The 27,374-nt window shown below is 53.8% G+C and overlaps 9 protein-coding genes across 9 annotated transcripts; 6 read left to right on the top strand and 3 right to left on the bottom strand.

The window, feature by feature from the left end:
• Positions 1–149: 149 nt before the first annotated feature.
• On the top strand, positions 150–1,555 carry PG985_002203 (aldo-keto reductase; the record flags this gene model as incomplete). Its single annotated transcript, XM_066821972.1, has 6 exons — positions 150–385; positions 448–524; positions 657–957; positions 1,010–1,148; positions 1,218–1,259; positions 1,316–1,555. 6 exons carry the CDS (start codon positions 150–152, stop codon positions 1,553–1,555), a joined length of 1,035 nt encoding a protein of 344 aa, XP_066689404.1.
• A 652-nt stretch (positions 1,556–2,207) lies between these two features.
• PG985_002202 (Essential cytoplasmic protein) lies at positions 2,208–5,191 on the top strand (the record flags this gene model as incomplete). The annotated part of the gene is made up of 3 exons (XM_066821971.1): positions 2,208–2,410; positions 2,483–2,886; positions 2,940–5,191. 3 exons carry the CDS (start codon positions 2,208–2,210, stop codon positions 5,189–5,191), a joined length of 2,859 nt encoding a protein of 952 aa, XP_066689403.1.
• Positions 5,192–5,584: 393 nt separating this feature from the next.
• On the bottom strand, positions 5,585–6,412 carry PG985_002201 (uncharacterized protein; the record flags this gene model as incomplete). Its single annotated transcript, XM_066821970.1, has 1 exon — positions 5,585–6,412. One exon carries the CDS (start codon positions 6,410–6,412, stop codon positions 5,585–5,587), a length of 828 nt encoding a protein of 275 aa, XP_066689402.1.
• A 1,587-nt stretch (positions 6,413–7,999) lies between these two features.
• PG985_002200 (uncharacterized protein) lies at positions 8,000–10,900 on the top strand (the record flags this gene model as incomplete). The annotated part of the gene is made up of 2 exons (XM_066821969.1): positions 8,000–10,798; positions 10,853–10,900. The coding sequence occupies 2 exons, from the start codon at positions 8,000–8,002 to the stop codon at positions 10,898–10,900; spliced, it is 2,847 nt and encodes a 948-aa protein (XP_066689401.1).
• Positions 10,901–12,032: 1,132 nt separating this feature from the next.
• On the top strand, positions 12,033–16,428 carry PG985_002199 (exocyst complex component Sec3; the record flags this gene model as incomplete). Its single annotated transcript, XM_066821968.1, has 5 exons — positions 12,033–12,165; positions 12,262–14,276; positions 14,330–15,081; positions 15,161–15,454; positions 15,507–16,428. The coding sequence occupies 5 exons, from the start codon at positions 12,033–12,035 to the stop codon at positions 16,426–16,428; spliced, it is 4,116 nt and encodes a 1,371-aa protein (XP_066689400.1).
• Positions 16,429–16,936: 508 nt separating this feature from the next.
• On the bottom strand, positions 16,937–17,416 carry PG985_002198 (uncharacterized protein; the record flags this gene model as incomplete). Its single annotated transcript, XM_066821967.1, has 1 exon — positions 16,937–17,416. One exon carries the CDS (start codon positions 17,414–17,416, stop codon positions 16,937–16,939), a length of 480 nt encoding a protein of 159 aa, XP_066689399.1.
• A 724-nt stretch (positions 17,417–18,140) lies between these two features.
• On the bottom strand, positions 18,141–19,927 carry PG985_002197 (uncharacterized protein; the record flags this gene model as incomplete). The annotated part of the gene is made up of 2 exons (XM_066821966.1): positions 18,141–18,565; positions 18,640–19,927. 2 exons carry the CDS (start codon positions 19,925–19,927, stop codon positions 18,141–18,143), a joined length of 1,713 nt encoding a protein of 570 aa, XP_066689398.1.
• Positions 19,928–20,611: 684 nt separating this feature from the next.
• PG985_002196 (serine carboxypeptidase) lies at positions 20,612–22,723 on the top strand (the record flags this gene model as incomplete). Its single annotated transcript, XM_066821965.1, has 1 exon — positions 20,612–22,723. The coding sequence occupies one exon, from the start codon at positions 20,612–20,614 to the stop codon at positions 22,721–22,723; it is 2,112 nt and encodes a 703-aa protein (XP_066689397.1).
• Positions 22,724–25,938: 3,215 nt separating this feature from the next.
• PG985_002195 (Fructose-1-6-bisphosphatase) lies at positions 25,939–27,104 on the top strand (the record flags this gene model as incomplete). Its single annotated transcript, XM_066821964.1, has 3 exons — positions 25,939–26,063; positions 26,132–26,916; positions 26,974–27,104. 3 exons carry the CDS (start codon positions 25,939–25,941, stop codon positions 27,102–27,104), a joined length of 1,041 nt encoding a protein of 346 aa, XP_066689396.1.
• Between the last annotated feature and the right edge of the window lie 270 nt (positions 27,105–27,374).

The raw sequence follows: 27,374 nt of genomic DNA, 5'->3' as shown, positions 1-27,374 counted from the left end.
CAACATTGGCAACTTTTTGGGAGCAAAGGGAACATTGGTTCCGGTGTGGCTTGCTCAATGTAGCAATCCATATCTACTTTGCTCACCTCTTCACTTTGTTCTACGGTATCACTTCGCAGGGGTTGATCAGCTCTGCCCAACTATCAAACATGACTCTGCCGCAAAACTTCACGCTGAACAACGGAGCGAGCGTCCCGGCAATAGCACTGGGTACCTTCCAGTCGGACGGTGGCAACTCCAAAGTTACCGCTGCGGTCAAGCTGGCGTTGGAGCTTGGCTACAGACACATAGATGGTGCGGCAGCCTATGGTAATGAGAAGGAGATCGGCTTGGGTATTAGGGAATCGAATGTTCCTCGCAGCCAGATCTTTGTGACGTCCAAACTGTAAGTAACTATAATGTCTGTATAATTAAAAGATCCAAGAGTCATTACTGAATGGTCTCTAGCCCACAGACTGCACATGACCCCAGCGTGGTAGCTAAAGCACTGCAACAAACACTCAGTGACCTGGGTTTGGAATACGGTTCGTGATTCAATCTCACCAAAAGGCAAGGCTAACATCTTCATATTTTAGTTGATCTATACTTAATGCACTGTAGCTTGCAACGTACCTAATCTAACCACCTTGGATTTCAGCTAATGGAAGGCTTCGCAGTCCCTCACGCTTATAGAGCAGACGATCGTCTCCAAACCATCCGGCATCCAAGCGGCAACAACAAACCCGTGATCAATTACGAGCTCTCTCGAAACTATGCGGCAACCTGGAAGGCAATGGAAGCTCTCGTGGAGAGTGGCAAAGCAAAATCCATTGGTACGGCCTGCGTACTGTTCATCGCAAAGTTGAGTGCTAACGCGGATCCAATGGCAGGCCTCTCGAACTTCAACCTCCTGAAAACGAGAAAACTCTTGGAAACCGCGAGAATCATCCCAGCAATCAACCAGGTTGAGTTGCACCCGTAAGTTCGCCGTAAATATAAGCACGCCAGAGCGCTGAACTGGAATGCACAGATATCTCCCCCAGGTTGAGCTGGTCGATTGCTCCAGGCAACATGGCATTCTCGTGATGGCTCATCAACCACTTGGAGGCCGTCCTGTCGGGGTTGTACGGGCCCACAAGGGGCAGCCCAGGCCTGTTGAAGACAATGAGGTGAGTTACTGGCTTCGGGCTTCAGGTAGCGCAATCGGGCGGTAAAAGGGCTGACAGACATTGGACCAGATACTGGAAATTGCAACAAAGCTGGATAAGAGTCCAGCCCAGGTCCGTTTTAAATTAATCCAACCTGCCTTCGGAATCATTCTAACATCAAGACCAAGGTCTGCTTATCCTGGGCTGTTCAAAGAGGAATCCCCGTCGTGCCCAAGTCAGTACATGAGTCTCGACTCAGAGAGAACCTCAACCTGTCCAGTTTGCCAGAAATGGACTTTCAGAAGGTCAATCAGCTCTCGCATAAAACCGGTGCTATTCGGTTCCTCGATCCCAAGCCGCATATTGGGTTCGACATATTCGACGAAGAGAACGACGAGCCCCTTGACAATAAGGCGCCTTGGGATTAGCTTGGTACCACTATTGTCTTATTGAATATTCATCGCAGTCACTTGCTGGGACGTGCCAACAATCAGGAGGAAATGTAATAAGCCGAAGATAGTCTTCAAAAACCGAGTGCATGAGAATGGAGTACCATGTTTTAATTTAGAAGATCAGATAACGTTATGCCACAGGGTGTCTGCACCGTTGGGTGTGGCAGTTGACTAATAGAGACAGCAATTCCACATATGACTGACAAAGTTGCCCCTCCAAAATTCAGGGCACTAGATTCTTGTATCCGATCTTTAAGGCCTAGCGAGGGCCTTGCTCTCAGCAGCATCTTGTCTTGAAATTTCATCACCTCCACCGAAGATTTTGATATCGATAGGTTGCGAGCACTTCACCTTTGCTTTGCCATATTGATTGATCCTCATTTGTTTAGATCATTTTTTGGGAGCAAAATACATATCCATCCTTGGGACCCTTTGGCACTGCGGCTCCCGATTTTCTTGCCTCAACAGCACGGGTTTTCTTGGCTGTTTGTCATGGTGGGGCACGCTTCTCGATCTTTCCAACATTGAAGCGAGCAAGTCTTGCAAAATTCGAGGGCAAAAACGGTAGCCGGCGCACGAATCAAACGTCGCGCATGGTATTTCCATGCAACTTTGAGGAACGGTCAAGATGTCGTCTAATGGGCGGCTAGACGTAGACCCGCCTCATGCGTGGAAGTCGGACTCGATCGAAGAGAGGGCCTTTGGCGCGGGGTTGATATGCCTGGAGGGACATTACATGCAAAGCCCAGTAATGGGGCCGCTATCCATGACGAGAGTTATGAACGTCGTCTCGCGGACCATGGAGAAAACCCACACCTTCAAAGACGTCCGGTATGTTCTTTTTTTGAAGCCGCCATCACACCCTCTGTGGGGTAGCTGTCGGTCGAACTAACCGTCCCGCAGGGAAACATTATCAAGCAATCTCCGTGTATGGATATGGCTTCGGCGGGCCATATGTGCTGCCATCTGTGACCTGAACGAGAAGTCACTTGGAATTCGATCAGAGCCTCTAATTCCCACCAAGTTCTCGGATGTGTCGACTCAAGAGGTTACTGCCCTCATCATCAAGAACTATGTGCCCCTCAAGGAGGCTCTGCAAATGCTCATCAAGCTGATGCATATTGCTCGAAACCTTTTGGTCACGACAGAGCCCGAGATCCCCCAAGATCTCTCTGCAGCCATCAACTTCGATCACGAGGTATACGAGGCTATATGCCTTTGTGTCAATGTCACGAGCAAAGGCATCGACGGCGAAATGCCCGAAGACGATGCGTCAAGGGTCAAGCTCAATGAGATTACCGAACTGTGTAAGTATGCCCATCCCCTTCTGAAAGAGGCAGTTGACTAACCCTCGATTCAGACAAGAAGGTACTGGTCACCTCGCTACAGCAAGCTCACAACTGGATTGCCAAGAATGACCGCAACAAAATGACGTTCTGGTATCGCGTGCTCATTGAGTCGCCGGATGTGGACAACAACCCTGGCCCCGAAGACCGACACGAACCTGTGTTGGAGTATGCCGGTCCGAGAAGCTACTATCTCAGGACAGAAATGTCGAATTGGCTCAAGCGCAACTCCAAGATGTGCGATGCAGCAGCCGCAATTTGTCGCGAATACTTCGAGGCACAAGACGAGGAGCAAAAGAACCATTGGCTTCCGTCGGATTGGAATCTAGCCTGGAACTACACACCGCAAGAGATGTGGGCATGGAAACCTGATATTTACGACGAGGCGATCAAGGTCGTTTCCCAATGGAATCCCGACGAGCCTGACAAGTACGAACAAGACAGGGCCTACGGTCATGTGTCTCACGAGCTTGATGTCTGGTGGGAATCTACGCGCATCCCGAACGTCGGAGATTCCAGTCTCAGCATGTATTCGCTCGACTTGGTCCCTGAACGCATAAAGCAATGTGAGGCCAACCTCATGCAACGCTACGCAGGGCCAGAGCACGTGGAGCAGGATGAGGCGGCCAAATCTCCGCAGGTGGACGAGGACCCTTCAGAAAAATACCCCGAGTATAACCCAGAGATACGCACACAGCCGACACCAAACTATGCCCCGGAGTATGATGAGTATGAGGAAGATCCAGATGACGACGACTCGTACGGCGAAGGTCCCATGACTGGCTTGCTCACAGAAGTACCCAACATATTGGATCCCAAACAGATCGAAGCTTTACACATGATAGTTAAGTCGTGCATCCTGGAATCGGCCGGTACAGGTCCTACCCGCTTTGGCGAGAGCTTACAGCATGCACGATGCCGACTGCTTTTGGCCACGGACTGCGGCAAGAACTTGCTACGGGAAATGCTTGTTTTTATCGCAGTCTGGGAAAAGGATGAGCAATCCCTGATATTCCAAATCAGTGCCCAGATTGTCCAATCGATACACTTCAACTCCCTCATCCCGTATGCTTGGAATGCCCTCCGAAGCCCCAAAGATATTATATCTCCCGCACAGACAGTGCTACTTCGTCTCATAACATTCCTGTCGCGGACAACCTTCCATCCCTCGAAGGAATATAATCCGGTGGCACCGCCCGCCGATAGCCCAGACTGGCAGCCTGGAGAGGATCTCAAGTTTGCCAAGATGTTGAATTTCCTGTACGGGATATTCCGCAGCCGCATTGTGCCCGAGTGTGTGGCTCTCATGCAGATTCAGGGGGATGTACGCAAGGGAGACTTGGATCCGGCCGACTTCCCTGTGGACAATTGGGATCTGGAACGAGCCAAGGATGGTCTTGTCCAGTATCTTGACTTCCTCTACACCATCGCTGACATTCACCCGTTACGCCAACACCTCGTCGACTACGTCACCGTCTACGAGCTCCTGAAGCTTCTTGAAGGACTTGACGTTGGTGTCGAGAAAATTCCCTTCGCGGGCGGGCGTCCGGCACCAGTCCCGCCCACTGCACCTGCATCGTCGGCAGCTGGTGGAGAGGGACAAGCAGGATCATCCGGGTACCCAGCCAACCCGCCACCTCCACCTCCGCCCCCTCCGCCGCTGTCCGAACCGGCCTATGAGTTCCCCTGGTCAGGAATCAAGGGCCAAGTACTTTCGATTCTCGCCGCGCTGCTACAGCCCCCGCCTGGCCACACCTCGCCCGGCAACCCAACAGTCCAACTGCAGATTGTCCAGCACAACGGCATAGTTGCCCTGCTCAACTGCTGCCTCTACGACGACAACAACCGCTTCTGCCGCGAGCGCGTCCAGCTTTGCCTCAAATGGCTCATGGATGGCTCGCCCGACGCCAGCGCCTTCCTGCAGAACCTTGTCAGCGCGAACCCGGGACCGATGGTCCGCCCTCCTGCTGCCAGTGGGGATGCGGGAGCCGCCAACACTAATGGTACGACGCAGACCGTCCGCATCGATGGTGTGCCTGGCGAAGTCCGTGTCCAGGTCCGTAGCGCGAGTGCGCCGGCGGGCGAGGGGGCTAGTGGGAGCGGAGCAGCTGAAGGGGCTGCGTATCATACACTAGTGCCCCCTGAAGGTGCGTCTGGACGGAGCCGTAGTGAAGAGCTGGTCAATGACATCATGGCCCTCGCGGATGAGGCTGGGAAGTTGGCTATGGGCCAGGAGGGAGACGAAACGGAAGATGACTTTATGTAGATACCGATTGGATGCGCGTGCATCTGGAGGACTGGAAACGGAATAAAGGCCATGGATGGGGAGTTTTGAGAGGGTTCACGGTGGTCTTTAGTCTTGGTATACTTCCTAGTAAGGCGAATCAATGTGTTTTGTTGTTCCTCTCAATTCTGCGATAGCCCCCTTATTTGAGACCGCCGCCCCAAGAAAGCATAGCTATCTCCCTGAAAGCAGCCAAAGCTATCGACGGTGATTGTAGCAACCCAACATGAATATGATAGCCAGAAATCCACCCACCTGGTACAGATCTCTCGAGACAACTCGAAGTATACCCACCATCTACATCAGCAATATGTGGTAAATAGTGTCACGGTGAAGAGATCACCGCCAAAACTTCCAGCATCTGACGGAACTTAATCAATCCATCTCGTCGAGAGCCATTTCCACATACCCCGAGAAGACGTCGTCCTCCGCCATGAGTTTGGCCAATAATGCAGCCTCAAGAACCGCGGAGCTTGTAATGCCTTTCTTGCGAGCCACACTCACTAGATCATCTGCTTTGAGCAGTTCCTGGAAGTCCTTCTTGGAAACTTCCTTCAATTTCTCGCTGGGAGGGTGCTGTTCACTGCTTGGGTCGTTCACAGTCGCCACAGGCCTCTTTGACCGACCAGGTTGTCCCCGCTGTTCAGGACTGCCGTCACTAATAGAGGTAGGGAGAGAGGCGATAGGCGCATCAGCTTTGCCTTCTTGATTGCTGTGGTCAAGAGAGGCATCAGGTTGGCCACAAGGTCCCTTTTTAGCCCGGGATCTGGTTACCATGCCGCCATGCTCATCTCCGACAATGCGTTGTTTTTCTGGACTCTCCGGCTTATCCTGTCGATCTGGCTGGGGCTTAGGTGCTGCTACCTCGCTGTCTTTTGGGCGAGCCTGTGGTCTTTGAATCTCTCTCGCAGGTCGCTGAATAGGCTCTCGACTGCGAGGAGGAGCACTTGAGGCAGGCTTTATGGGTTTTGGGTCGACGCTGCTATCACTGTCGCTCTCATTTGAGGCATCATCTGCTTCTGCCTCCAGAGCAGCAGCGGTCCGCTTTCTGGCATTGGCAAAGTACTCCTTCATTGGAAGCCGCTTAGGGACAACATCAGCTGTATTTGTGGCTTCAGGCGCCAGCTGCGTGGACTCTGCACCTTGTACTTCGCGAGGGACATCAAACTTGGCAACACCAAGCGGTTTGTTCATCTGGTCCATGGCTTGTGGGAGTGGGAGTGATTGGCTGTTCTCTGAACGGAACTGGTCGTAGTAGTGCATCTGTTGTTGACTGTGCTGAAAGTGGCCGTTGTACAAGTGTTGGTATTGCTGAGAGTGAAACTGGCCATCAAATTGAGATGGTTGGTAACTGTATCGAGGCTGGAAGCCATTATATTGCGGTTGTTGATAGGGGTTGAAGTGATAGGACGTTTGCCTGTGCATTTCCTCCAGTTCAGGGGAAAATGACGGAATAGGGGCCCCATGTGTCTGAAAGTTTGGCTGAGACTGTTGGCGAGAGACGGGTCCCATCATGGGGTTTCCGCTACCAGTGAGACTTCTCATAGGCGGTCGACCTGGGTTACTGTTTCGGCTACTGGTGCGAAAACCGAATGGGTTGATTCCCACTGCTTCCAGCTGATCATTGACCTTTGAAGTTGCCGACAGTGCCAGTGGAGTAGCCTGAGAGGCCGAACCGACGCCCATTCTAGGCCTCTTTTGCAGCTGAATCTTGCGGCCCGGACCCTGGGCTGGCTTTGGGCCAGTGGTATTCGCTGGCTTGAAGGAGCGGTGTCCAACCATGTTAGAAGATAGGGATATGGGAACCGTGTGATTATAAAGGAACAAGAAGGAGGCACACGTATCAGACCGTGATGTAGGTATGTACGCTTTCAAACCCAGCCTTTGCACAGTGGCAAGGTACAAAGGACGTCCAGTTGTCAATAATGCATTTTAGGGCCTCCTGAATCGGTGTAATGGTGTTTTATAGAGGAACCAAGTGGTAAACATATGACATTTCACCAACGCTCTGGAGCCTATCGTCCATGAGGTGAGTCAAGTTAGAACCAGGCATGAATCCAAATCCATGGCAACCAGTTGCAGTCTGGACTGGATAAACAGGCAGCACCTTGTACAACACAGGAAGATGGAAGGTACGCAGAGGCTACCCACCTTCCTTGCATCTGCATCAGACGCACTTGCCTCGGGTCCTTGAAAGCACAATGCAATTCTATCTGCATAGGGGAAGCCTCAATACACTACCTGGACCGGCCGTTCTCTTGAACAAATTGTGATGATTGTCGACTCGATCGATGCATGATTGCACAACGAATGCGATCCTCTGCATACAGATGACCGATGACAGGCCAATCCACAATGCATTGTCTTGTATCTTCCATCCTTAGTCTGAGCAAACCAGCAGAGGTGATACTGGTATTCATCCAGACTGATGTAGAATCCACACCCGCTAAGTGAATGCACCATGTATGCGTATGCATGTAACCAATCAATGAGCACGCATGCAGTTGCCCCATAAAACTGGAGGTTGAGGAGGTACATAATTACCTGCGCAGGAGCGCTCGAGCCAAGTGCATGCCAGCCGCGAACTAAACACGCCAATGCAATCGCCAAATTGATTTTCGCGAGGCAACTGCACTGGACCATCAGCCCTGCGACCAGAGCTCTCGTGTCAAGCTACCAAAAGACCCGCGATCCATTAAATATCACCACCCAACATCACCACGCAATCTCTGCCATTGAAACCAACCAACCCTCGGTTTTTGGGCGCCCGCGCCAAGCCCTCCGATCAAGATGGCGCCCAAGAAGGGCTCAGCGGCCGACAAGCCGTACATTCACGAGATCGAGCCAACAGCAGAGTACGACGAGTTCATCAAGAAACTCGAGCAATTCCATAGTGCGCGCGGAACCTCGTTCGAAAAGTCTCCCAAGCTGCAGACAATGTATGGCCACGTCACGGTCGACCTGTTGAAGCTATACAAGGCCGTCATCGCGAAGGGTGGTTACGATGAGATGAATAAGATCCAGAAGGCCTGGGGTGCTTTGGCCAACGAGCTTGGTATGTGGTTTGAAGACAACAAAGGCATGGGCCAGCTGTCCTTCCAGCTCAAGCAGGATTTCTACCGTTATCTTGCGGCGTACTGGGTCAAAGATCAATTCGGAAAGGACCCCCCGCCAAAGGAGATCCTCGAGCAGCAGTCCTGCGCTACCAGGCATGGACCTGTCGCAACCCGCACTTTGGAGAGCTTCAACCAGACAGTCAAGCGAACCGGAGTCGACACGCCTGTCAAGGAGACCCAAGCCGCCGAGAACACGCCCGTGTCTGGTAATCGCGCCTCAGGACGCCTCAGGGAAGCGCCGCCCCAGCGCATTCCATTTCAGCCGGAGACCGGCCCGACGCGCGCATCTCGACAAGTCTCGTCACAACATGCCACACCCACCGCCAACCAAAGTCTCACGACTCATGGCTCACAACCACCTCCGCCGCACCACACGCCCCAACGCCATGACCCGAATAACCCTCTGCATCTCATTCAGGCCCAACAGGCTGCTCTCAGGGGTGCCAGTACCACATTTACTCCGGCAAACCCAGAGACAGCGTCGAGACTGCCGGAGGGCTACGAAACACGTCCTCCGATCACGGTCCCCCTGCGCCCGGTTAACACACCAGGGAACAACCCTGCCGAGTTTATCAGGAGACAGCGACAGCTTAGAGCCGAACCACCTCCGCCTGCTAGACCTATTGCGCCTGGGGCTGGATTCGACGGTCCCAACATCTACACCCGTTGCCTACAGTCTCTACGATCCGGTATCCCCTCGGAGCAAGCATTTGCACTCAATCACCTCGTGAAAATCTCGTTTGAGCGAGGTGACAAGTACAAGTTCGAGTCCTTCCTCGGTCTTGCGGAGGGCTTGATAGAAAAGGGACTGGAGGTCGGCAATCTGTTCTACCACGTTGACTGGCAAGTCGCCTACTTTGGAGTCGATGAAACCGAAGACATTGGTACTCTGGACGGCGCCAACGGCACAAGCGACATCATTGAGCGGATACACAAGCTGAAGCCCAAGTCGGTTCTTGACTATATGCAGCCTGCCGACTTTGCTGACCAGTTAGTGAGAGTTACCGAAGCCGTTCTTACGATTCGGAATATGCTCATGCTGCAGGAAAATGCATACTACATGAGGGATGTCTATCCCCTGAAGGATCTCCTATGTATTATCCTGCATCTTCCGAGCTACGAAATGCTCGTAGAGCTCAAGCACTTTGCCCTTGATATCGCTGAGCAATTGACTCCTGGGATGGAGCTGAATTCTGAGGATCCCCTGTATCGGTCGTTACTAGCGCAGCTCGACTCTACTGACCGCGGGACTATCTTAACAGCACTTCGTGCCATCAGTCGCATCTCTATGAACCTGGACGCCACGAACAAACTCCAGAACGTTCCTCCTTCTGTCCTGCAGAATATCATGAACTGGCTCCTGCTCAATGACGAAGAGTTGATGGATGCTTGCCTTGACTTCCTTTACCAATACACGGCTGTCGTGCCCAATGTCGAGTCTTTACTATCAGCTGTCAACATGGAACGCGTCGTGCCTCATTTGGTCCGACTGCTTGCCCACGGCGCTAAGAGAGTCAAAGAAGATCTCATCTTGGAACCCGAGCGTAAGGACAGCGCCTCTGAGGAGGTTGCAGCGCTCCCGCAAGATCTGCAGGAAAAGCTTTCGAGTACAGACGAGCCACAACGCTGTTTCCACTGGTTGCAAAGCCTTTTCGAAGAAGACTCCGAGTCGCACATCACTCAGATTGCTATCTGGCAAGCTTACCAGAGTTCTTTTGGGGGTAACAACCGCAATACTCTGAGCGCAGCGGATTTCATTCGAAATGTCAGCCACGTATACTCAGGGGCGCGGGCTCAGATCATTAGGGGTCCTGGGGAGGTGCAGCGCTTCATCATCGAAGGTATTCGCGCCAGAACCTGCCCCCTGAATTACGAAACCAAGGAGGAGTACGCAAGATGTCAATGGGTTACGGCATCCACCCCCGCTATTAAGAAATGCGGTATCTTCTTCCCTAGCGGAGAGAAGATGTGGCACCATATTCTTACAGCCCATCTCGGCCAAAGCACCGGCGAGGATGGCAAGTTTGAGAACCGAGAATTGGAGGCTGCTTGCCAGTGGAGCAATTGCCGCCGTTATCCGCAGCCCACCAAAGTGCAGCTTTCGCAACTGACGCGCCATCTCAAGACACACATACCATTGCCGCAGAAGCGCGGGCTTTCCGAGACAAACGAGTCTATTGCAAAGCGGCAGCGAAAGTCGTACGTGGTGCCTGCCAAAACGATGTGCATCACATGGGAGCAGACTTTGGTGACCAAGGACGAGCGTAAGCCGCAACTTGACCAAGCAGCCGGCATCCCTTTGAGCGCAGTCCTCGTGCTCCGCAACATCGCTCGAAATGTTGTCAAGACCGAGTCCGAGGAAGAGCTTCTCAAGAAGGAGGAGCAAGGGGGTGAAAGTGGCGGCTGGAATGAGCGGCTGTTCCGACCGGTTGTGTCGCGCCTGTTTGAGGTCATGACAGAGAATAAGGCTATGGTAAGTGTAGCCATGCCACATCGACCCTACGCGAATACTAACAGAAAGTTTCAGGCTAGTTACATTGCTTCTCTCTTACAGCTCGTCCAGCAAGAAACATGATACTCTTCTGACGGAGGAGAGAGCTGCGGTAGATTTGTCCCGTTGCTCGCTGATGGGGCAATGCGACATGATTGGGCGACGGATGTAGTAATACCCTTGGCGTTACGGACTGCGAGCCATTGATTTCCTATGGGGTTTCTAGGGAGTCTTGGAAGACAGGCGTGTATGAATAGTTGCTACGTGCATATCAAGACGGAGGTGAATGCGAGCAAGATGTGCCTTGGGCTGCATGCAACGAGGCATAGATCCTAGGTAGATTTTGACAAGAGCCACGCGAATAAATTCTATACAGGGCGCGCAATCACTAAGTACCTACCTAGGTATATGGCTACATGGCATGAATGACCCTTCACCAAATGGAATGGTGCCTAATGTTTAGGCCCTTACGTAACCCGTAAAGCTTCTCGAGACACTGATTAATTTTTGATACTTTGATTCCTTTTTTAAATCTGGAAAATCTTGGTGTGAAGCCGATTGATTGTCTGAAACCACATAAAGTAGTATGTTATAGCTGTATGGACCTTGAAATAATGCCTCCATGCAGGACTGCGCAGTGCAGTGGGAGTCTGGGGTCGGAACATTGAAACAAAAGTTAGCAGGGATCCAGCAAGCAGGCCGAGCGAGTCCGTGTTGGCCTTAGTGACTGCTACCTCCCTAGCTTAAGCCTTGGGCCTGCAACTGGGACATTTGACATTGGGATTGATGCATGGACCTCGAAGAAAGGACGACTTCAACTCTTCTGTAACTTATCCCACCTCGTCGCTTAATTTCAACCAGATGGTTCCAAGGAGAGGCCAACAACCTACGTAGGAAGCATACCTCAACTTGGAGAAACCTGGTGTCTTCTCGATTACTCCCCTCAGCTTTCAGGCTGGACTGTCGCATCGGTTCTGCGACACGTCAGTGCCGTACTCGTAACGCGACCCCCCGGCCCCCCCATTTTGGGGATTGCGAATTGGAAAGCGACGCAGGATTTTGAGGAAAGGAGGAGATCTTCTACGACCACCGACCAGCGTCCACCCGGCCAGACCAGAGAACACGACGAACCGGAAGATGCTCGACGACTCCCGCCAACTCGCCTCCCACGATTAACAATCCATGACACGATACTAAACTACCCCCATCGCCGGCAATGGATGCCTCACGGCAGAACGGAGGCGGTTACATGAAGGGCGGCCGCGAGATGACTCGGGCTGAACGTTTCGAGGAGGAGAAGCGCCGCATCGTGGACAGCTGCTTCAACAAGAAGGATGTCGACGGCTCTCGTAAGCTTGCCCGTTGACGCCTTGGGGCGACGTGGTGTCTGGTGAAGCAGACATGTGTCTAGACAGAGCAGATGGGCTGACATGAGAACATCACAGTAATGGAAACATACATCACCCATATCAGGATCACCGAATACAGCAGCCATCCAAGTGCGCCCGCCCCGCCCGAAGCCAGAAACACTCAAGCCGAGAAGCCCCGCGTCATCATCGTTGCCGTTCGCAAATCGGGGCGTGTTCGCATGCACAAGTCCAAGGAGAACCCCAACGCCACATTCTCTATTGGAAAGACATGGGATCTCAACGATTTGACTATGATAGAGTCGTTTACTGGCAGTACCGGCGACCCGCAGAAAAAGCAATGGGCTGGTGATACAGGCTTCACGGTCCATATCGGCAAGCCATATTACTGGCAAGCCCAAGCTGATAAAGAGAAGAAGTTCTTTATTGCGAGCTTGATTAAAATATACGGGAAATATACCAACGGGAAGGTGCCTGAGCTGATTGGGTTCGATGCCCGCGAGCTTGACCAAGTACTCGGATCTCGAAGAGCACCACCCCAGGCAACACGAAATGCACCACCGTCTGAAGAAATGCCGATGTCGTTGCGGCCTGGGCCACCTCCAGGGTCCTCGAACGGCGCACCACCCCAAAGCAATTTATCTGGACTGTCAGCCAACAACACGCCAATAGAAGCATATCAGCCTCCACCTCCGCGGCCCCCCGTATCGCCAGCCCGCAATCTGGCACCTCGCAACGGAGCCAATGGCTCCCCTACACCTAGTTTCGATTCGGGTCGAGGGAATAGCCAGAACGCTGCACTCCGGCGCCTGGGGGGTGCAAACCCGAGCCAGGATTCCGTCGCTACTTCTTTCACAACCACTCGAAGCGACGATGCATCCAGTGTACCACCCCGTTCGAGGGGCGGCATGACCGGCGCCGGTGCCTTTGGTCGACTCGGTGCTGGTGGTGAAAGGGATAATTCCCGAACGCCACCTCCTCCCACACAGCCGCTTCCTCCTCCGGCACAGTCAACACCACCTCCGCCGCAAGTTGATCTCCCCGACAGGAGGCGCCCGCCAATGGACCCTGCAAGGCCGCAAACGCGTGACCGCGATACCGATCTCGTTCCCGCGCCCTTGATGAGTGCCGGCAACCGTCGTGAGCCACAGCCGCAACCGCAACCGCAACCGCCATCACAGCCGCAGCCGCCTCCCCGCAGCAGCGATAGGATGTCGCCCCGCAAGCCATCGTTTAGTCGCAAGGCAGAACCTTCACCAATGCAAGAGGCCATGCAAGAACCCACACAGCCACCAGAGATACCTGCACCGTCGCCTGAGCCAACCAATACAACCCCGTTTGTCAGTGCATCTGCAAGCCCTGCTCCAGATGCGGCAAGTCCCATTCCTCCCCCTCCCGAACCTGAAGAAAGCCGGCCAGGTCTAGGTCCCATGATCAAGGCCAAACGTTCGAAAGGCGACCTGGCAGGTACGCTGTGGAAAGCTGCATCTGCAGCCGCAGCATTCAAGCCGAGGGCTGGTGGTGCTGGTGAGCGCTTGCGCGAGTTGAAACGCCAGGACAGCAGTGGAGAAGGGCCAGACGGTATCACATCTGTTATTCCAGCTCCGCCCAAAGCAACACCACCGCCAGAGCCACAAGCTTCCGAAAAGGGCTCCGGCGTGCCAGAACTAAAGTTGACCCAGGCCAATGCGAGCCGGCCTAGTAGCCTGCAGATCAAAGACAACGCAAAGAGCGCAGAGCTGAACAAGGCGGAGAAGGAGGAGCAGAGGGACTCGGTCACTACTAGTAATGATGCGAAGTACCTTGGCACCTTGGGGATTGATACCACTTTACTGGCCGGCCAAACGGGCGAATTCACAAAATGGCTCGACCACTTTGGCTGGGTCCCGGGTGACCAGATGCGTAACCGTAATTACGAGGAGATGAAGCTAGACATCGACCGGCAGCTCAACAAGGCGCAAGCGGGCGGCTGGGTCGTTCGTTTCGAGGAGGAAGACGTGCGAATGGATGCTATCAAGCGAGGCCTCGACCTTTCCATTGCGGAATGTGACGAGCTTGACAACCTACTAACACTTTACAGTGTCGAGTTATCGGTAAGTGCTTATAGCAACTGCCTCATAAGACTATTGTCGCTAACCTATGACAGACCCTGTCCGATGATATCGCCTACATTGAAGCTCAAGGCCAAGGTCTGCAGGTCCAAGCCGCCAATCAAAAGGCACTGAAGAAAGAGCTCGAGTCACTTTTAGACACCTGTGCGATTCAACGCGAGGATTTGAGGCCTCTTGAGGTCGCTCCTCTTGATTCGACCCAAGGGCTCGAGGATGTTGAAATCACTCTTGTCACCTTGTACAAGGCCATGATGAAGATTGATCCTTCTGCGGACGGCTCCGAGCCTCGCAGAAGCATGGATACGAGCCTTGCTGAACAACAGGCCGGTTTCAACTCTGACTATGGCAAGATGCGCATTGTTCAGGAGAAGAAGGAGATGTATACATCTAGTAACGCCCAGTTCCTCGTACGATTCAAAGAATTTATGGACCGGCAATTCGAACAAGCAGCCCGCGAGACCAAGAAGGCGCTGGACGGTGCTCTTTCCAAGAAATTTGACACTCAACACCACGACGTTGGACGGGACGTGCTTTGGCGCTACAGTCCGCTCATGCTCTACGCGAAGGACATGAACCTTCTTGGTTGGAATAGCTTGATCCAGACATACCAAACGGCCAACTTGCCGTTATATAAAGCAGAATTCAAGGGTGTATTGGATGCGTGGAAGCGCAACGCACGGAAACCGACCGGCGAAGAAGCCGACCTCCTTTTCACCACACAAATCGAGAAGCAGCACGAAAGCAAAATGGACACGGCAAGGAAGCTCACCGTCAAGCGAAGCCAAACGTTGGCCAAGAGCTTGCGATCCCCCCTTGGGAGAAGGAAGCCGGACAAGCCTTGACAAGGTGGCAGACGGGCGAAGCAGTCCCTACGAGATCTTCGCGGCTATCGTTGAAGATCTGTTGCCACTTGTCGAGATGGAGCAGAATTTCATCATTGACTTTTTCCACGCCACGACCCTAGAGACTATCGATTTCCCCGATGCTGTTGCAGCTTCAAAACCCCGCGACAGACGTGGCGGTGACCTCAAGCGCCATAGGCTCATGGAACCAGACCGAGAATTGGCCAGGAGGGTCACTAGGGCCATGGAGGCCATTTTCTCCTTCTTGGAACAGGACCTGCAGGGCACAGTCGATTGGGTGCTGTCCCAGGATCCCTTGTAAGTGCATTCCGTGCCTCCTCCCACAGTACCATGCTAATATGTTTGACAGACAAGGAGTAGGTGTCTTGGCGGTGATTGAACGCAAGCACACCAGAGTGGCCCAGTCCAACCAGGACTTCCTGAACAATGTTCTTCAGAAGCTGCACAGCGGCCTCGAGTCACGCTTCACCAAGTTCGTCGATGAGCAAATCCGTGCCATCGAAGAAACCAAGGTCAAGATCAAGAAGCGCAAGGGCGTCATCTCCTTCATACGCGTGTTCCCCCAATTCTCGATATACCTCGAGAATATGATGACCGCTGCCGATTCTGGCAGTTCGGCCCGCCGCTCTGTGGATCGTGAATACGACCGCCTCATCCGGTCCATGTTTGATTCTCTCAAGGTCATTGCGCGCGAAAACCCTACCACCCTCACTAGTTCTGGGGCAGACCCCGAGGACAAGGAGGCACTCAACTTCCATATTCTGCTCATTGAGAATATGAACCACTTCTTGGACGAGGTCGACACACGCGGCCTCGAAATCCTCGAGGATTGGAAGGCATCCGCAGCCTCGGAGCTCAATGAGCACATGAGCCTCTACCTCAACGCCGTGATGCGCCGCCCTCTGGGCAAGCTGCTCGAGTATCTGGAGAACATCGAAGCGCAGCTCGTTTCCGGGAAGTCCACCACCATCATCGCCGCCCAGCCCAGCAACTCCAAGTCGACCTTCAACAAGGTGCTGTCCAACTACGACGGCAAGGAAGTCAAGAAGGGTGTCGAGGCCCTGCGAAAGCGTGTCGAGAAGCACTTTGGTGATGCCGAAGACCCCCAGGGCGGCCGCGCCCTGGTCAACCGCGTGCTGCGGGAGTGCGAGCGGTTCTACGGCGAGGTCGAGGTCCGCATCAGCACGGTCACGGCCAATGTATACGGCGGTGACGTGCTCTTCGAGTGGCCTCGGGCGGAGGTGAAGAGTGCGTTCTCGACTGGAAGATAGTTAAGCGGAGTTACAATAGCTTGCTTGACAGTCCAGCCCTCGCGATGATGGTGGCCCAGAGAGTCTAGCTAGCCACGGTCGAGCCAAGACTAGGAGGGTTGGCAGGTGCCGTCAATGGGATAGATATCCGGGGGGGCGGTAGCGAAGGTGGAATGTATATGCTGGATAGCCCTATGAATGATACGATGACTCCTTTTCAGCGTGTAATAATCAAGATCAAAATTAGATGTTGAGCGGGCAATTCACATATTTATTTATTATCGTTATATAGCAGCTGCCGTGCCCTCCCACACGGCGTTTGATGCACCACCATATTTGAATATATTATTATATACTTATTTATACATCCATCCATGATATGCCTATTGGGACTATTGTCAGGTCCTCATGAAATCATGAGCTATATGGGAGGCATTGCCACCTCTAAGGTTTAACCGGTGAAGTCAACTGCGCGGTTCAATGATTAGCTACGCAACCAGGGCATCCATTCCCAATGGGAGACGATGAATCACAGATTACATACCTGCCAAACGTCGATGACGACGTACCCGTCACCGCCGTTGAGGACACCGACGGCGACGACGTTGTTGAGCCAGTAGTAGTCCGGGTGGCCCGTCTCGAAGAGGCAGTGCAGGTGGATGCCGCCGTCCTTTTGCGCGGGCCCGCTGGTGCGGATGAAGATGTTGGCGCCGTCGTCGGTGGCGAAGTGGTACCGCGTGTCCGGGTGGAAGGTGCCGTACTGGTCCGTCAGGCCCCAGTCGGCGCCCAGGTTCAGCACCTTCCCGTTCAGCTTGGGGCCGTGGAACTCGCCCCCGATGATGGGGATGGCTTTGCGGTCGCCCTGCGGGCCCGGGCCGATCTCGATGGCGGGCGCGAGGGTCGCGTTCACGGTGTAGAGGAACTCGAGGCCTGGCGACGCCGGGGGGTCTGCGGCGGCTACGCTGGTGGCGGCGAAGGCGGCGAGGAGGGGGGTGAGGAAGGTGCGCATTTTATTATGTATTACTGAGTGTACTTGTCTTAGGGATGCAAGATGAAATTGTGTATAGCAGCTACTATTTCTATTGGGACTATATGGGACATGTATACATGTTTGTTTTATATATGAACGATTAATATTCCACCCTGTTGAGGCCGGCAGTCTTCAACTCTCGTAACCGCTTTCGCGTGCCGAGCGAATACCCGGTAGCCGGAAGCTCCATCTCCTCCGCAGTAGATGTGGACGTTGAGATTGATCTTGATCCAGGGTTGCAGTGGGGAGGGGCTGGTGACGATGCGGAGAAGGTGGCAGGAGATGGATACCCCCCGTCGATTAGTTGCCGATCTTGCATGGACTTCCTTGGTTGATGCAGGGGAACATAATACCTCATACCGGGTAATACAGCGCAGTGCCCCGGCCATGACCTCCGAACAGCTTCTCGGATGGGCCAGGGAGCCAGCGGTGTGCGAGTGTGCGAGTAATGTGCCCCATCAGTGTACTTGCTCACCACGAGCAACAACTAGAAACACGGGTTTACCTGTAATATGAACAAAATGCGCGTGACTGGCCACAAGCACTCATACGTTTGAGAGTAGACAGTGGTGGCGTTCTTGATTTTAGTAGTCATGCATTAAGATATTAGGCTTCTTCTGGGCTCAGGGCCCTGACGAAAGAGATATTGGCGAACCAGTTCAACGGGAACAGCTTCAAGGGTCATATCTATGCCTTCCTTCCCTCAACCCAAGCGAACAGTCCTCCACATTCTCATGCACTCATGTAGTTCCACAGACAACGAGCCCTCATGGGCCGCGGTAGTGGCATCCTTGATCAAGGCGACGAGCAGGCTGGCGTGGGCAAACGTCTCCTGGTCGTCCCGCAGCGCCGTGTAGTCCGACTTCCTCATGCCGCCGTTGTCCGCCCAAGCCTTCCACAGGTCCAGCATGCCGCACACCGACGACGTGAACTGGCCGTCGAGGACCATGCGATGGAGCAGGGTCCCCGCGGCATCCTTCAAGCTCAGAGAGTCATCTACCGCACCACGCGATTTGAGCCAGCGCAGATTGTGGTCTGCCACCAGCTTGGTATCCCATTTGGGACTCTGCAGAGCTTCCGACTGCCTGGCGTCCTGCCGTTGTCTGTCTAAGCGCATCCTGTCGCGCACTTGATTGTTGAGACGATTTCGTTAGCCTTCTCACTCACGACTAGTAGCAGAAATCGCGGTCTTGTCCACTTACTGTCCTGCATCCTCTGCATATTCTCCCGCTCCATCCTCTGCGCGGCAGCACGCTGCCGTTCCGCGGGGGCCATCAGCTGCTCCGCCCGCATCGCGGCCTGCTGCTCCATGTGGCGCCGCGCGAAAGTCTCGTGCTGCTCCTCGACCGCGCTGCGCTCGGTGGTGGCCCAGTCGGGCGTGTCCGCCTCGTCGACGACGCCGAGCAGGACGAGGGCGCCGCAGGGTACCGTGTCGCGTCGCGCAAAGGCGAGCACCTCGTCCGGGATCTGGTAGTTCCAGAGCATCGTCTGGCTCGTCGTCCCGAAGGCGGTGCAGGCGCTGGCGAACCACGCGCCGTCCTGCTTGTCCCGGCGGACGCGCAGGTGCCCGATGAAGAGGCTGTGCAGGATGCTGTCTTCGTGCGGCATATCCTCCTCTGTTCCTTGGCTGATGGCCGTCGTGAGGCCCTCGGCGGAAATCTGGCAGGTGATTGGTTTGGTCGCATTGGCGTCCGCTTGCTTTTGGATAGAGTCTATCGACTCTTGGCTGTGTACGCTACCGGCACCCTTCTTCGCTGGCTCTGTTTCCTCGACTGTCTCCAGGTCATCTTGGGTCGCTGAAGCTTCGGTCGACCCTGAAGCTTCCGGCTTCTTGGGCGGAGGTGGTAAACGCACCCAGTACGGAGGCAGCGACGAGAAGTCTCGGGTAGTCCAGGAAGGCATCCAGTTGACAGCAAGTGACAGATGCCCATCCGAGTCATCCAAAGGCGCAATGCTCAGTGCCTTTTGCCCGCCCCTCGCCGTCATGAGCGCGCAGCCGGCCGGCGTCCACAGCCCAGTAGACCGCAGTAGCTTCCAGCCGTGAGGATCCGGGACCGCGCCCAAGTCCAGCAGATACGAGACGAGCTCGTCGAATGCCACCTCGACCTGCGGCTGCCGGAGCTGGTCGGCGTATTCTACGCGCTGCGTTTTAATCCCGATGGTGTTCGTCTTCCAGTTGAACGTGGTCCAGGACCCTCCCGGGATCTGGCTGGGCTGTCGCGAGAGCTGCCAGTACTCGGTCCGCTGGTTGAATCTATCCCACGGCGTCACGGCATAGCGCGGCAGCTCAACTTCGATGACGCGGTTCACGACATCGCTGCGCGTGAGGGCCGTCAGCTTGCTGTGGCGGAGCATGCGCTTGATCTTGGATAGGGCGGCGAGCGTGGCGATGGTGTTGTACAGGATAGGCAGCACGCCCAGGACGGCCAGAGGCACACCGATATACGTGATGATGTCGGTGGCCGTGGTGCCTGAATCGGAACCCGACATTGTGAAGAACTCGAAACGTGTCCGGCAATGAAGTCACCACATTAGCCAAGGGAATCGGTCAATGATGTTTGTTTCTATTTCTTCTTCGCATCTGTATTGCAGTTAATCTCACGGCAGACAGACCTTGCCGTCGCCTTTTCAGCCGCACTGCACCAACGGGTATTAGGCCCAGCCATGGCGCCGAAGTAGCCTTTTGTAATTTGCGTAATTTGCACGATATAGGAATAGTATGTAGTCTACTATTTTAACTGGGCTCTGAAATGAATTACAACTATCAATCATGTATAGCGTATTGGCGATGGATTATTCCGAGTATGCAGGTTGTTGAGAAGGATGACTTGCATTCGTTCGATTGAGCGGCTACACCATTTTTGTATGTACGGACATCCTCCGATGCGTCGTCATCTGCCGAGGACGTCAACAAAGTTCTGCGACACAACAAATTCGGAATCAATCAATTGAACTCAGTCCTAAGCTCAGTACATAGGCAGGCTTCGCCCCGACCTCAATGATCAACACAACCAACCTCGTTCCCAGCCAGATGATATAGCTAGATAAAACGAGCACGCCGGCGCTGTTCCCCGCGCGCATTTTGCTCTTTGCTTTTGTTTTCTGATTGCAACAGTGACCCCTCCACGGTAGTCAACGTTCCGCCGTGGCACCATGCAGACCGTCTAGGCGACCATGAGATATTACTTCCTTCGCCATGGCCTCCTCCACGCTCTCGCCACCCTCACGACCGGCGCACTAGCCCAATTCCCCAGCAGCAACAACGCTGCCAACTTGACGACCATAGCCTCGCCGCTCGACCCCAACATCACCATCAGCTACAAGATACCGCATGGCGCCTGCACGACCGCCTTCGAGACGCAGGAGCAGTACACGGGCTGGGTGAACGTGACGGCCGCGTCCTCGGGCGGCGACTACCCCGCCAACCTCTTCTTCTGGTTCGTCGGCGCGCGCGAGCCCACCTCGGCCCTCACCATCTGGCTGAACGGCGGGCCCGGGTCATCCTCCCTGTTCGGCTTCTTCTCCGAGGTAGGACCGTGCGAGGTCGTCGACGGAGACGGCGGCGATGATGGCAGCAGCGGCCAGGACACGTTCGCGACCGTGGCGAGGGAATGGGGCTGGGATCGCGCCTCCAACATGCTGTTTATCGACCAGCCCAACCAGGTCGGCTTCTCGTACGACATGCCCACAAATGGATCTCTGGATCTGTTCACCAACGAGATTCACATACCGCCGCAGGCTCGACCCGACGCCCGTCCGCCCGGTCTCTTCCTCAACGGGACGTTCAGTTCGATGAACTCGAATCATACGGCCAATACGACCGAAACAGCGGCTGTAGCCGTATGGCACATGATACAGAGTTTTATGGCGACATTCCCACAGTTCAACCCGCCCAACACCAGCTCGGTGGGAGTCAATCTGTTCGCCGAGAGCTATGGCGGAAAATACGGACCCGTATTTGCCTCGAAATGGGAAGAGATGAACGACAAGCTGCTCGCCAACGGGACGACCGAATCGACGAATACGACGACGGCGGCGGGGGCATTGGACATCCACCTTACCTCGCTGGGCATCGTCAACGGCTGCGTGGACGACCTGATCCAAGCCCCCTACTACCCCGTCATGGCCAGCAGCAACACCTACGGCCTGCAAGCCCTGAGCCCGCTCCGCGCCCAGATGGCCAACGCGAGCTTCTACGTCACTGGCGGCTGCCGCGACCTCATCACGCAATGCCGCCGCGCCGCCGCCGCCAACGACCCGCACAACACGGGCGCCCTGGCCCCCGTCAACGCCCTCTGCAGCCGCGCCTACACGACCTGCGCCGAGCAGGTCATGCTCCCCTACGCCGACGACTCGGGCCGCAGCGTCTACGACATCGCGGCCACGCTGCCCGACTCCTTCCCGCCCTCGCAGCGCTACCTGACGTACCTCAACACGGCCCCGGTCCAGGCCGCCCTCGGCACCGCCCTCAACTACACCGAGACGAACCACCGCGTCGCCGCCGCCTTCCGCGCCACCGGCGACTACGAGCGCCAGGCCCTGGTCCCGCAGCTCGCCGCCCTGCTCGACCGCGGCGTCCGCGTCGCCCTCGTCTACGGCGACCGCGACTACATCTGCAACTGGTACGGCGGCGAAGCCATCTCCCTCGCCATCGCCGCCGCCTCTACGTCTCCTGCCTACAACAACAACAACGGCGCCAACTCGGACCCGGGCTCGTTCGCCGACGCCGGCTACGCCCCCATCATCGTCAACGACTCCTACATCGGCGGCGTCGTCCGCCAGCGCGGCAACCTCTCCTTCAGCCGCATCTACCAGGCCGGCCACTTCGTCCCCGCCTACCAGCCCGAGACGGCCTTTCAGGTCTTCGCGCGCATCATCCTCGGCAAGTCGCTCTCGGACGGTCGGCCCGTCGACTTATCCACGTACGACACGACGGGCCCCGCGAACGCGACGAGCTCGCTGAAGCTCCCGCCGAGTCCCACGCACACCTGCTGGGTCAGGGATGTGCCCGGGACCTGCGACGAGACACAACAGCAAGTTCTTGAGAGCTTCGATTCGGCCCAGGAAAAGGTGGCTATTGTTGATGGAGTGCTGGTGATGGGAGATGCTGCCAGTAGTTCGGCGTCCCGTACGATGGCTAGTAGCACGTCACCTACAGCGCCATTGACAGGTCTCTTCACCGCGACTGCCACGCCAGACAGTGCAGTCGGCATGGTTCCATGTCCAAGGGTCGTCGTTCTAGCAGGGGCAATCATGATGTCAGCGTTACAACATTTGTATGAATAATTTTGACACATTGTTAGATACCCTTGTCGGAACCTTTAAGCATTTATGAACAGCGATTTCTTGGGAAACAATGGTTGTTTGATAAAATTATATTAAACAGATATCTGCTAGATCTACAGCTTCTGAACGAAACTAGGCCCGCAAAGCTGTACCGAAGGCGATGGTCTGCCCATACTACGTGGCTTACCTTTGTATCAAATCTGGTATGAACCAGCCACTGGTATGTCAGTGATAATATGCCTAGAGAAATCATTAGAATATGTTTTTCAAGTGATTGCAACAAATTTGTGATGAGTCTCGATAAATCAGAGAGTAAGCCTTGTCAAAGGTGATATCATCAAAACCCATAGGGCTATGTTGACCGTCGTGAATTGTTGGATCATCATTTTAGAGACGATGTAGGGGGGAAGAGGAGTGAGCCTTACCTATTCCAATGTGTGTTGCGTACAACAGAAACCTGAAGATGTGATACCAAGACCTTGGCTACAGCCAGTGTCAGTTGTGGTCCAAACCATAGAAGCAAGCTTTGGAGAGCATGGTAAAGGGATCAGATAGACTAGACTCTTCAACGCCGTTAGGCTAAGACATATGCTTGTCATTTGTCGAGTCAATTCATCATATGGGATGTGGTTTGGCAACAAATAGTGAAGCTTACCATAGGAACTAGAAAATCTTCAGAAAAAATTAGTCAAAATGCCTAGACATCGGAGTACAATAAAGTAGTGGGATGTCTTCAGTTCAGTTAGGCATGAATGGTATTAAAAAGAAGGTTGTCTGCATCGGAAACCCGGATAAGACTCGTCATCTAGGGTATCATCACAAGAAGATGTGTATGGTATGAGAAAGAAAAGCATAGCTTACCCTGAATAAGGATGTACAGGCTGTTGTAGTATACATCATGCCTCGACGAGGCATGTATTGTAGCGCATTTTACACATACTGCAGATTGAAGAGTCAGAAAAATATGCTTCAACTGTTGTTCCGTCATAAGGGTGTCATCGTCGTTTTCGAATCAGTGGGCGAGGTTTTCTAGGCCTGCCGCAAAATGGCGTATCGTCTCATGCGAAAGTGATTCGGAGCCCAGTGCCGCTTCATCATACGAAATGTAGACTGATGCAGGAAAAAGCGATCGTAGACATACCCTTGATTGGAAGGACGACCTGGACTTTATTACTTGTTAGCCAAAAGATCTTTGCAGGTTGAGCAACAGTAATGGTAGATGGGAGGATAGTTCAGTAACAGCCATGTTTTATCGTCAATGATGTTCAGACGGTAATTTCCAGCTGTGCAAAGCACAGAAGTTGTTCATCATCAAAATGTGTGTTGGGAAAAGTAGATGTGCCACATACCATTGGGTCCAAGTCGACTGTTCCGAGACAACATTACGCGCAGAGCATTGTGAACACTGCTGCGGTAGTCCCAGTATTCAGGTTTTGTCCATTGGAAGATTCTGTTAAACCAATTAGCAAGTTGAATATGGCAATGTTGCGCTTTACTCGAGAGTGCTTGGTCTGTCGTCTCAGACTGACGTGTAAAAACGGTTTCATTCCAATTAAGGTCAAAGACTCTAGTTTGCGGTTTACAATCTGTCATCACTTGGATTGGGGGAGAGAAGAAGATGGGAAAAAATACTCACGATTTCAATCTTCACTGCGAGCCGGACAGGCACAGCTCGCAGTTTGTTGGTAGGAAAGAAAAGCTGCAAAGAAGCTTACGATGCAAAAAAATCAACTTTTCAATGGACCGTACCGCGTTTGGTGGGCCACGGCGAGCACAAAGTCGGAACAACACTTAGCCGTAATGCCGACATCTTCGGTGGGGTTGAGCTCAGGAACAGCTCCCAGCTCCAGCCCAGCTCAAGGCAGAAGTGACACCGGAAATGTGAATTAGTTACCGATGCTTAAAGCATCCAAATGGAATAATCGGTCATAATAAACCGCTAAAAACCATTATATAAGTGTAATGATTCGATTACCATACTTGAATCATTGCTGCATCTATTGCCAGCTGTCGGGGAAAGCCTTGCTGTTTGATCGGTCCGGTGTCTTGTTGGTGTCCCTACTGCTTAAGGAGGCTGGCACCGGATTGGCAGAAATGCCCCGCTTGGCCTGTGCTATCTCCGACTTTCGCCAAGCTGGGACCTTTGTCAGCTTGCCAGGGCCGACTGGTCCGGCTGGAGTCGTCTCCAACTGGAGATGACTTTTGAGCCATAGGCGCTATGCAAGTTGGAGACGGGAGGAGCGTCATTGGCGGGGTCAAAAAGCTGGCACAGCTCATCGGTCAATCCTTCGCCATCGAGCAATTCCCACATTTGCATCATCAAATACCCATATCTCTTGCATTCGTTACCTTCGGGTACCTGGTATTTGGCGTTGTTGGCCTTTTGCTGTATCTGATTTGTTTCAGTGCCCGGAGCTTCTGTCCGGAGAGAATTGCAACTCTTCGCCGTTAGGAGTTAGGTCGTAGGCGTTCAGTCAATGCCTACCTAAGCAAAGATATGGCTTGGATCACATGGGGGCACAAGCCAATTATTGCCAATGGCTTGCTTTCCCTGGCAGACAGCTCACACGACCTGGTTTTTAATCTTAGCAGGTAGCCGTAGTTGGCCGACAACTCCCGTCTCGGCTCAAGGGACGGGCGCAAAGGAACTTCCCAACCATCGTGACCCGGGAGATCTTCTTTCAGCACCGGCGCCAGCCCATTCCGCTTTGGAGTAAAAGCCTCCAGAGTCCAGACTCCACGCCATCAGATTGGCTTCTCGGGATGAAAGGCATTCGCGTCTCCTGCTAGCCCTCCAATTGCAGATCTCTACGCCGAGGAGCGAGCGATAACTCTAACGAAAGCCTCGTAAAAGGCGGGGAGTGGGGAGATGACGGGCAGCCGTGGTTGTTGCTGCCCTTTCGTGTCATCCATCAATAACCCACATCTCTGCCCCTCGGTAGATCCCCATTCAGGTACAGACTTAAATGTAGCTCTTTCGTCACACAACTGGAGCTTCAGTAGATCCCATTGCCCGCCTCCTGCACTTATTACTGCTTGCCATTCCGCCGTGACCTGCATACTTGCAACTCTCGTCAACTCTTACAACATTTTCAACTTCCTCCAATCGTCTCACACCCGCGCCCGTATACCCCCTACCCATCTTTGTCCATCACCTCGGTCTACTATACATTCAGCAGTAACAGACCGTCCTTGAAACCCCAAAAGACGACAATATGGCCTCACCAAACGGCGACAGCGCCGCCACAGAGTCGGCTGGCATCAACACAGACATCGTGACCTTGACTCGCTTCCTGACAGAAGAGCAGGCCAAGGTCAGGGAGGCCACAGGAGATTTCACGTACGTGCTGCACCCAAACATCACTTCCTTTAGAGGGGCTTATATTGACATACGTACCACTTCTATAGCCTGCTTTGCCACGCCCTCCAATTTTCTTTCAAGTCTATCTCGCATTACATTCGTCGAGCTACGTTAGTAAACCTGACTGGTCTGGCTGGACATTCCAATGCGACAGGTGACGACCAGAAGAAGCTCGACGTGATAGGCAATGACTTGTTCATCGCCGCCATGCGGTCTTCGGGCAAGTGCGCCCTGCTCGTGTCTGAGGAGGAAGAGGAGATTATTTTCTTCAAGAACCCGAACGACAATGCGCGGTACGCCGTGGCATGCGATCCCATCGACGGAAGCTCCAACCTCGACGCCGGTGTCTCAGTAGGCACCATTTTCGGTATCCACAAGCTCGCGGAGGGCTCGCAAGGCACCAAGGAGGACATCCTCAAGCCTGGCACTGAGCTGGTTGCCGCCGGTTTCACCATGTACGGTGCCTCGGCGCAGCTGGTCATCACTATGAAGGGTGGCGGCGTGAACGGCTTCACCCTCGACAACAACTTCGGCGAGTTCATCTTGACTCATCCCGACATGAGAATCCCCAAGAGCCGTGCCATCTACTCCACCAACGAGGGTAACGCGATGTACTGGGAAGACGCCACCAAGAACTACTTCGAGTCTCTGAAGTTCCCCAAGGATGGCGAGAAGCCGTACAGCGCTCGTTACATCGGTTCCATGGTGGCTGATGCGTACCGTACCCTGCTGTACGGAGGAATCTTCGCCTACCCGGCAGACAAGAAGAGCCCGAAGGGCAAGCTGCGAATTCTGTACGAGTGTGCTCCCATGGCCATGGTCTTTGAGAATGGTAAGTATCGCAATTCTCCTCGGGCATAGCGAAGAAGTCACTAACAATACTTTACAGCTGGCGGTCTTGCACTAAACAGCAAGATGGAACGTATGATGGAGGTGGTGCCAGAACACATCCATGACAAATCTGGTATCTTCATGGGTAGCTATGACGAAGTCGAGAAGGTCAAGGCATTCCACAAGTAAGCGAGCTGTTGCGGTCACGTTTTGTATAGTTACGGCGCTGTGAGCTGGCCTTGATGGCGCAAAGTTTGGAATAAGTACTTAATTCCGCGTTGCTCGCAACGCACTGCTGTGACAGCTAGCTACATAAATCAAAAGTAATCTATCTAAGAGCCTGTCAAATGTAGCACATGGGGTTTGCTTATTCTACACGTGACCATGTACAGATATCAGTCTCTCGACTAGGTCATTACTGCAGACTGCATGGCGGAGTGGGTTCGAGTCCGTCTACAT

Source organism: Apiospora marii (genome assembly GCF_038362585.1).
Source record: "Apiospora marii strain CBS 49790 chromosome Unknown utg000002l_segment0_segment0, whole genome shotgun sequence".
NCBI classification, from domain to species: Eukaryota; Fungi; Ascomycota; class Sordariomycetes; order Amphisphaeriales; family Apiosporaceae; genus Apiospora; species Apiospora marii.
This window is presented reverse-complemented; position numbering and strand designations above follow the sequence as displayed.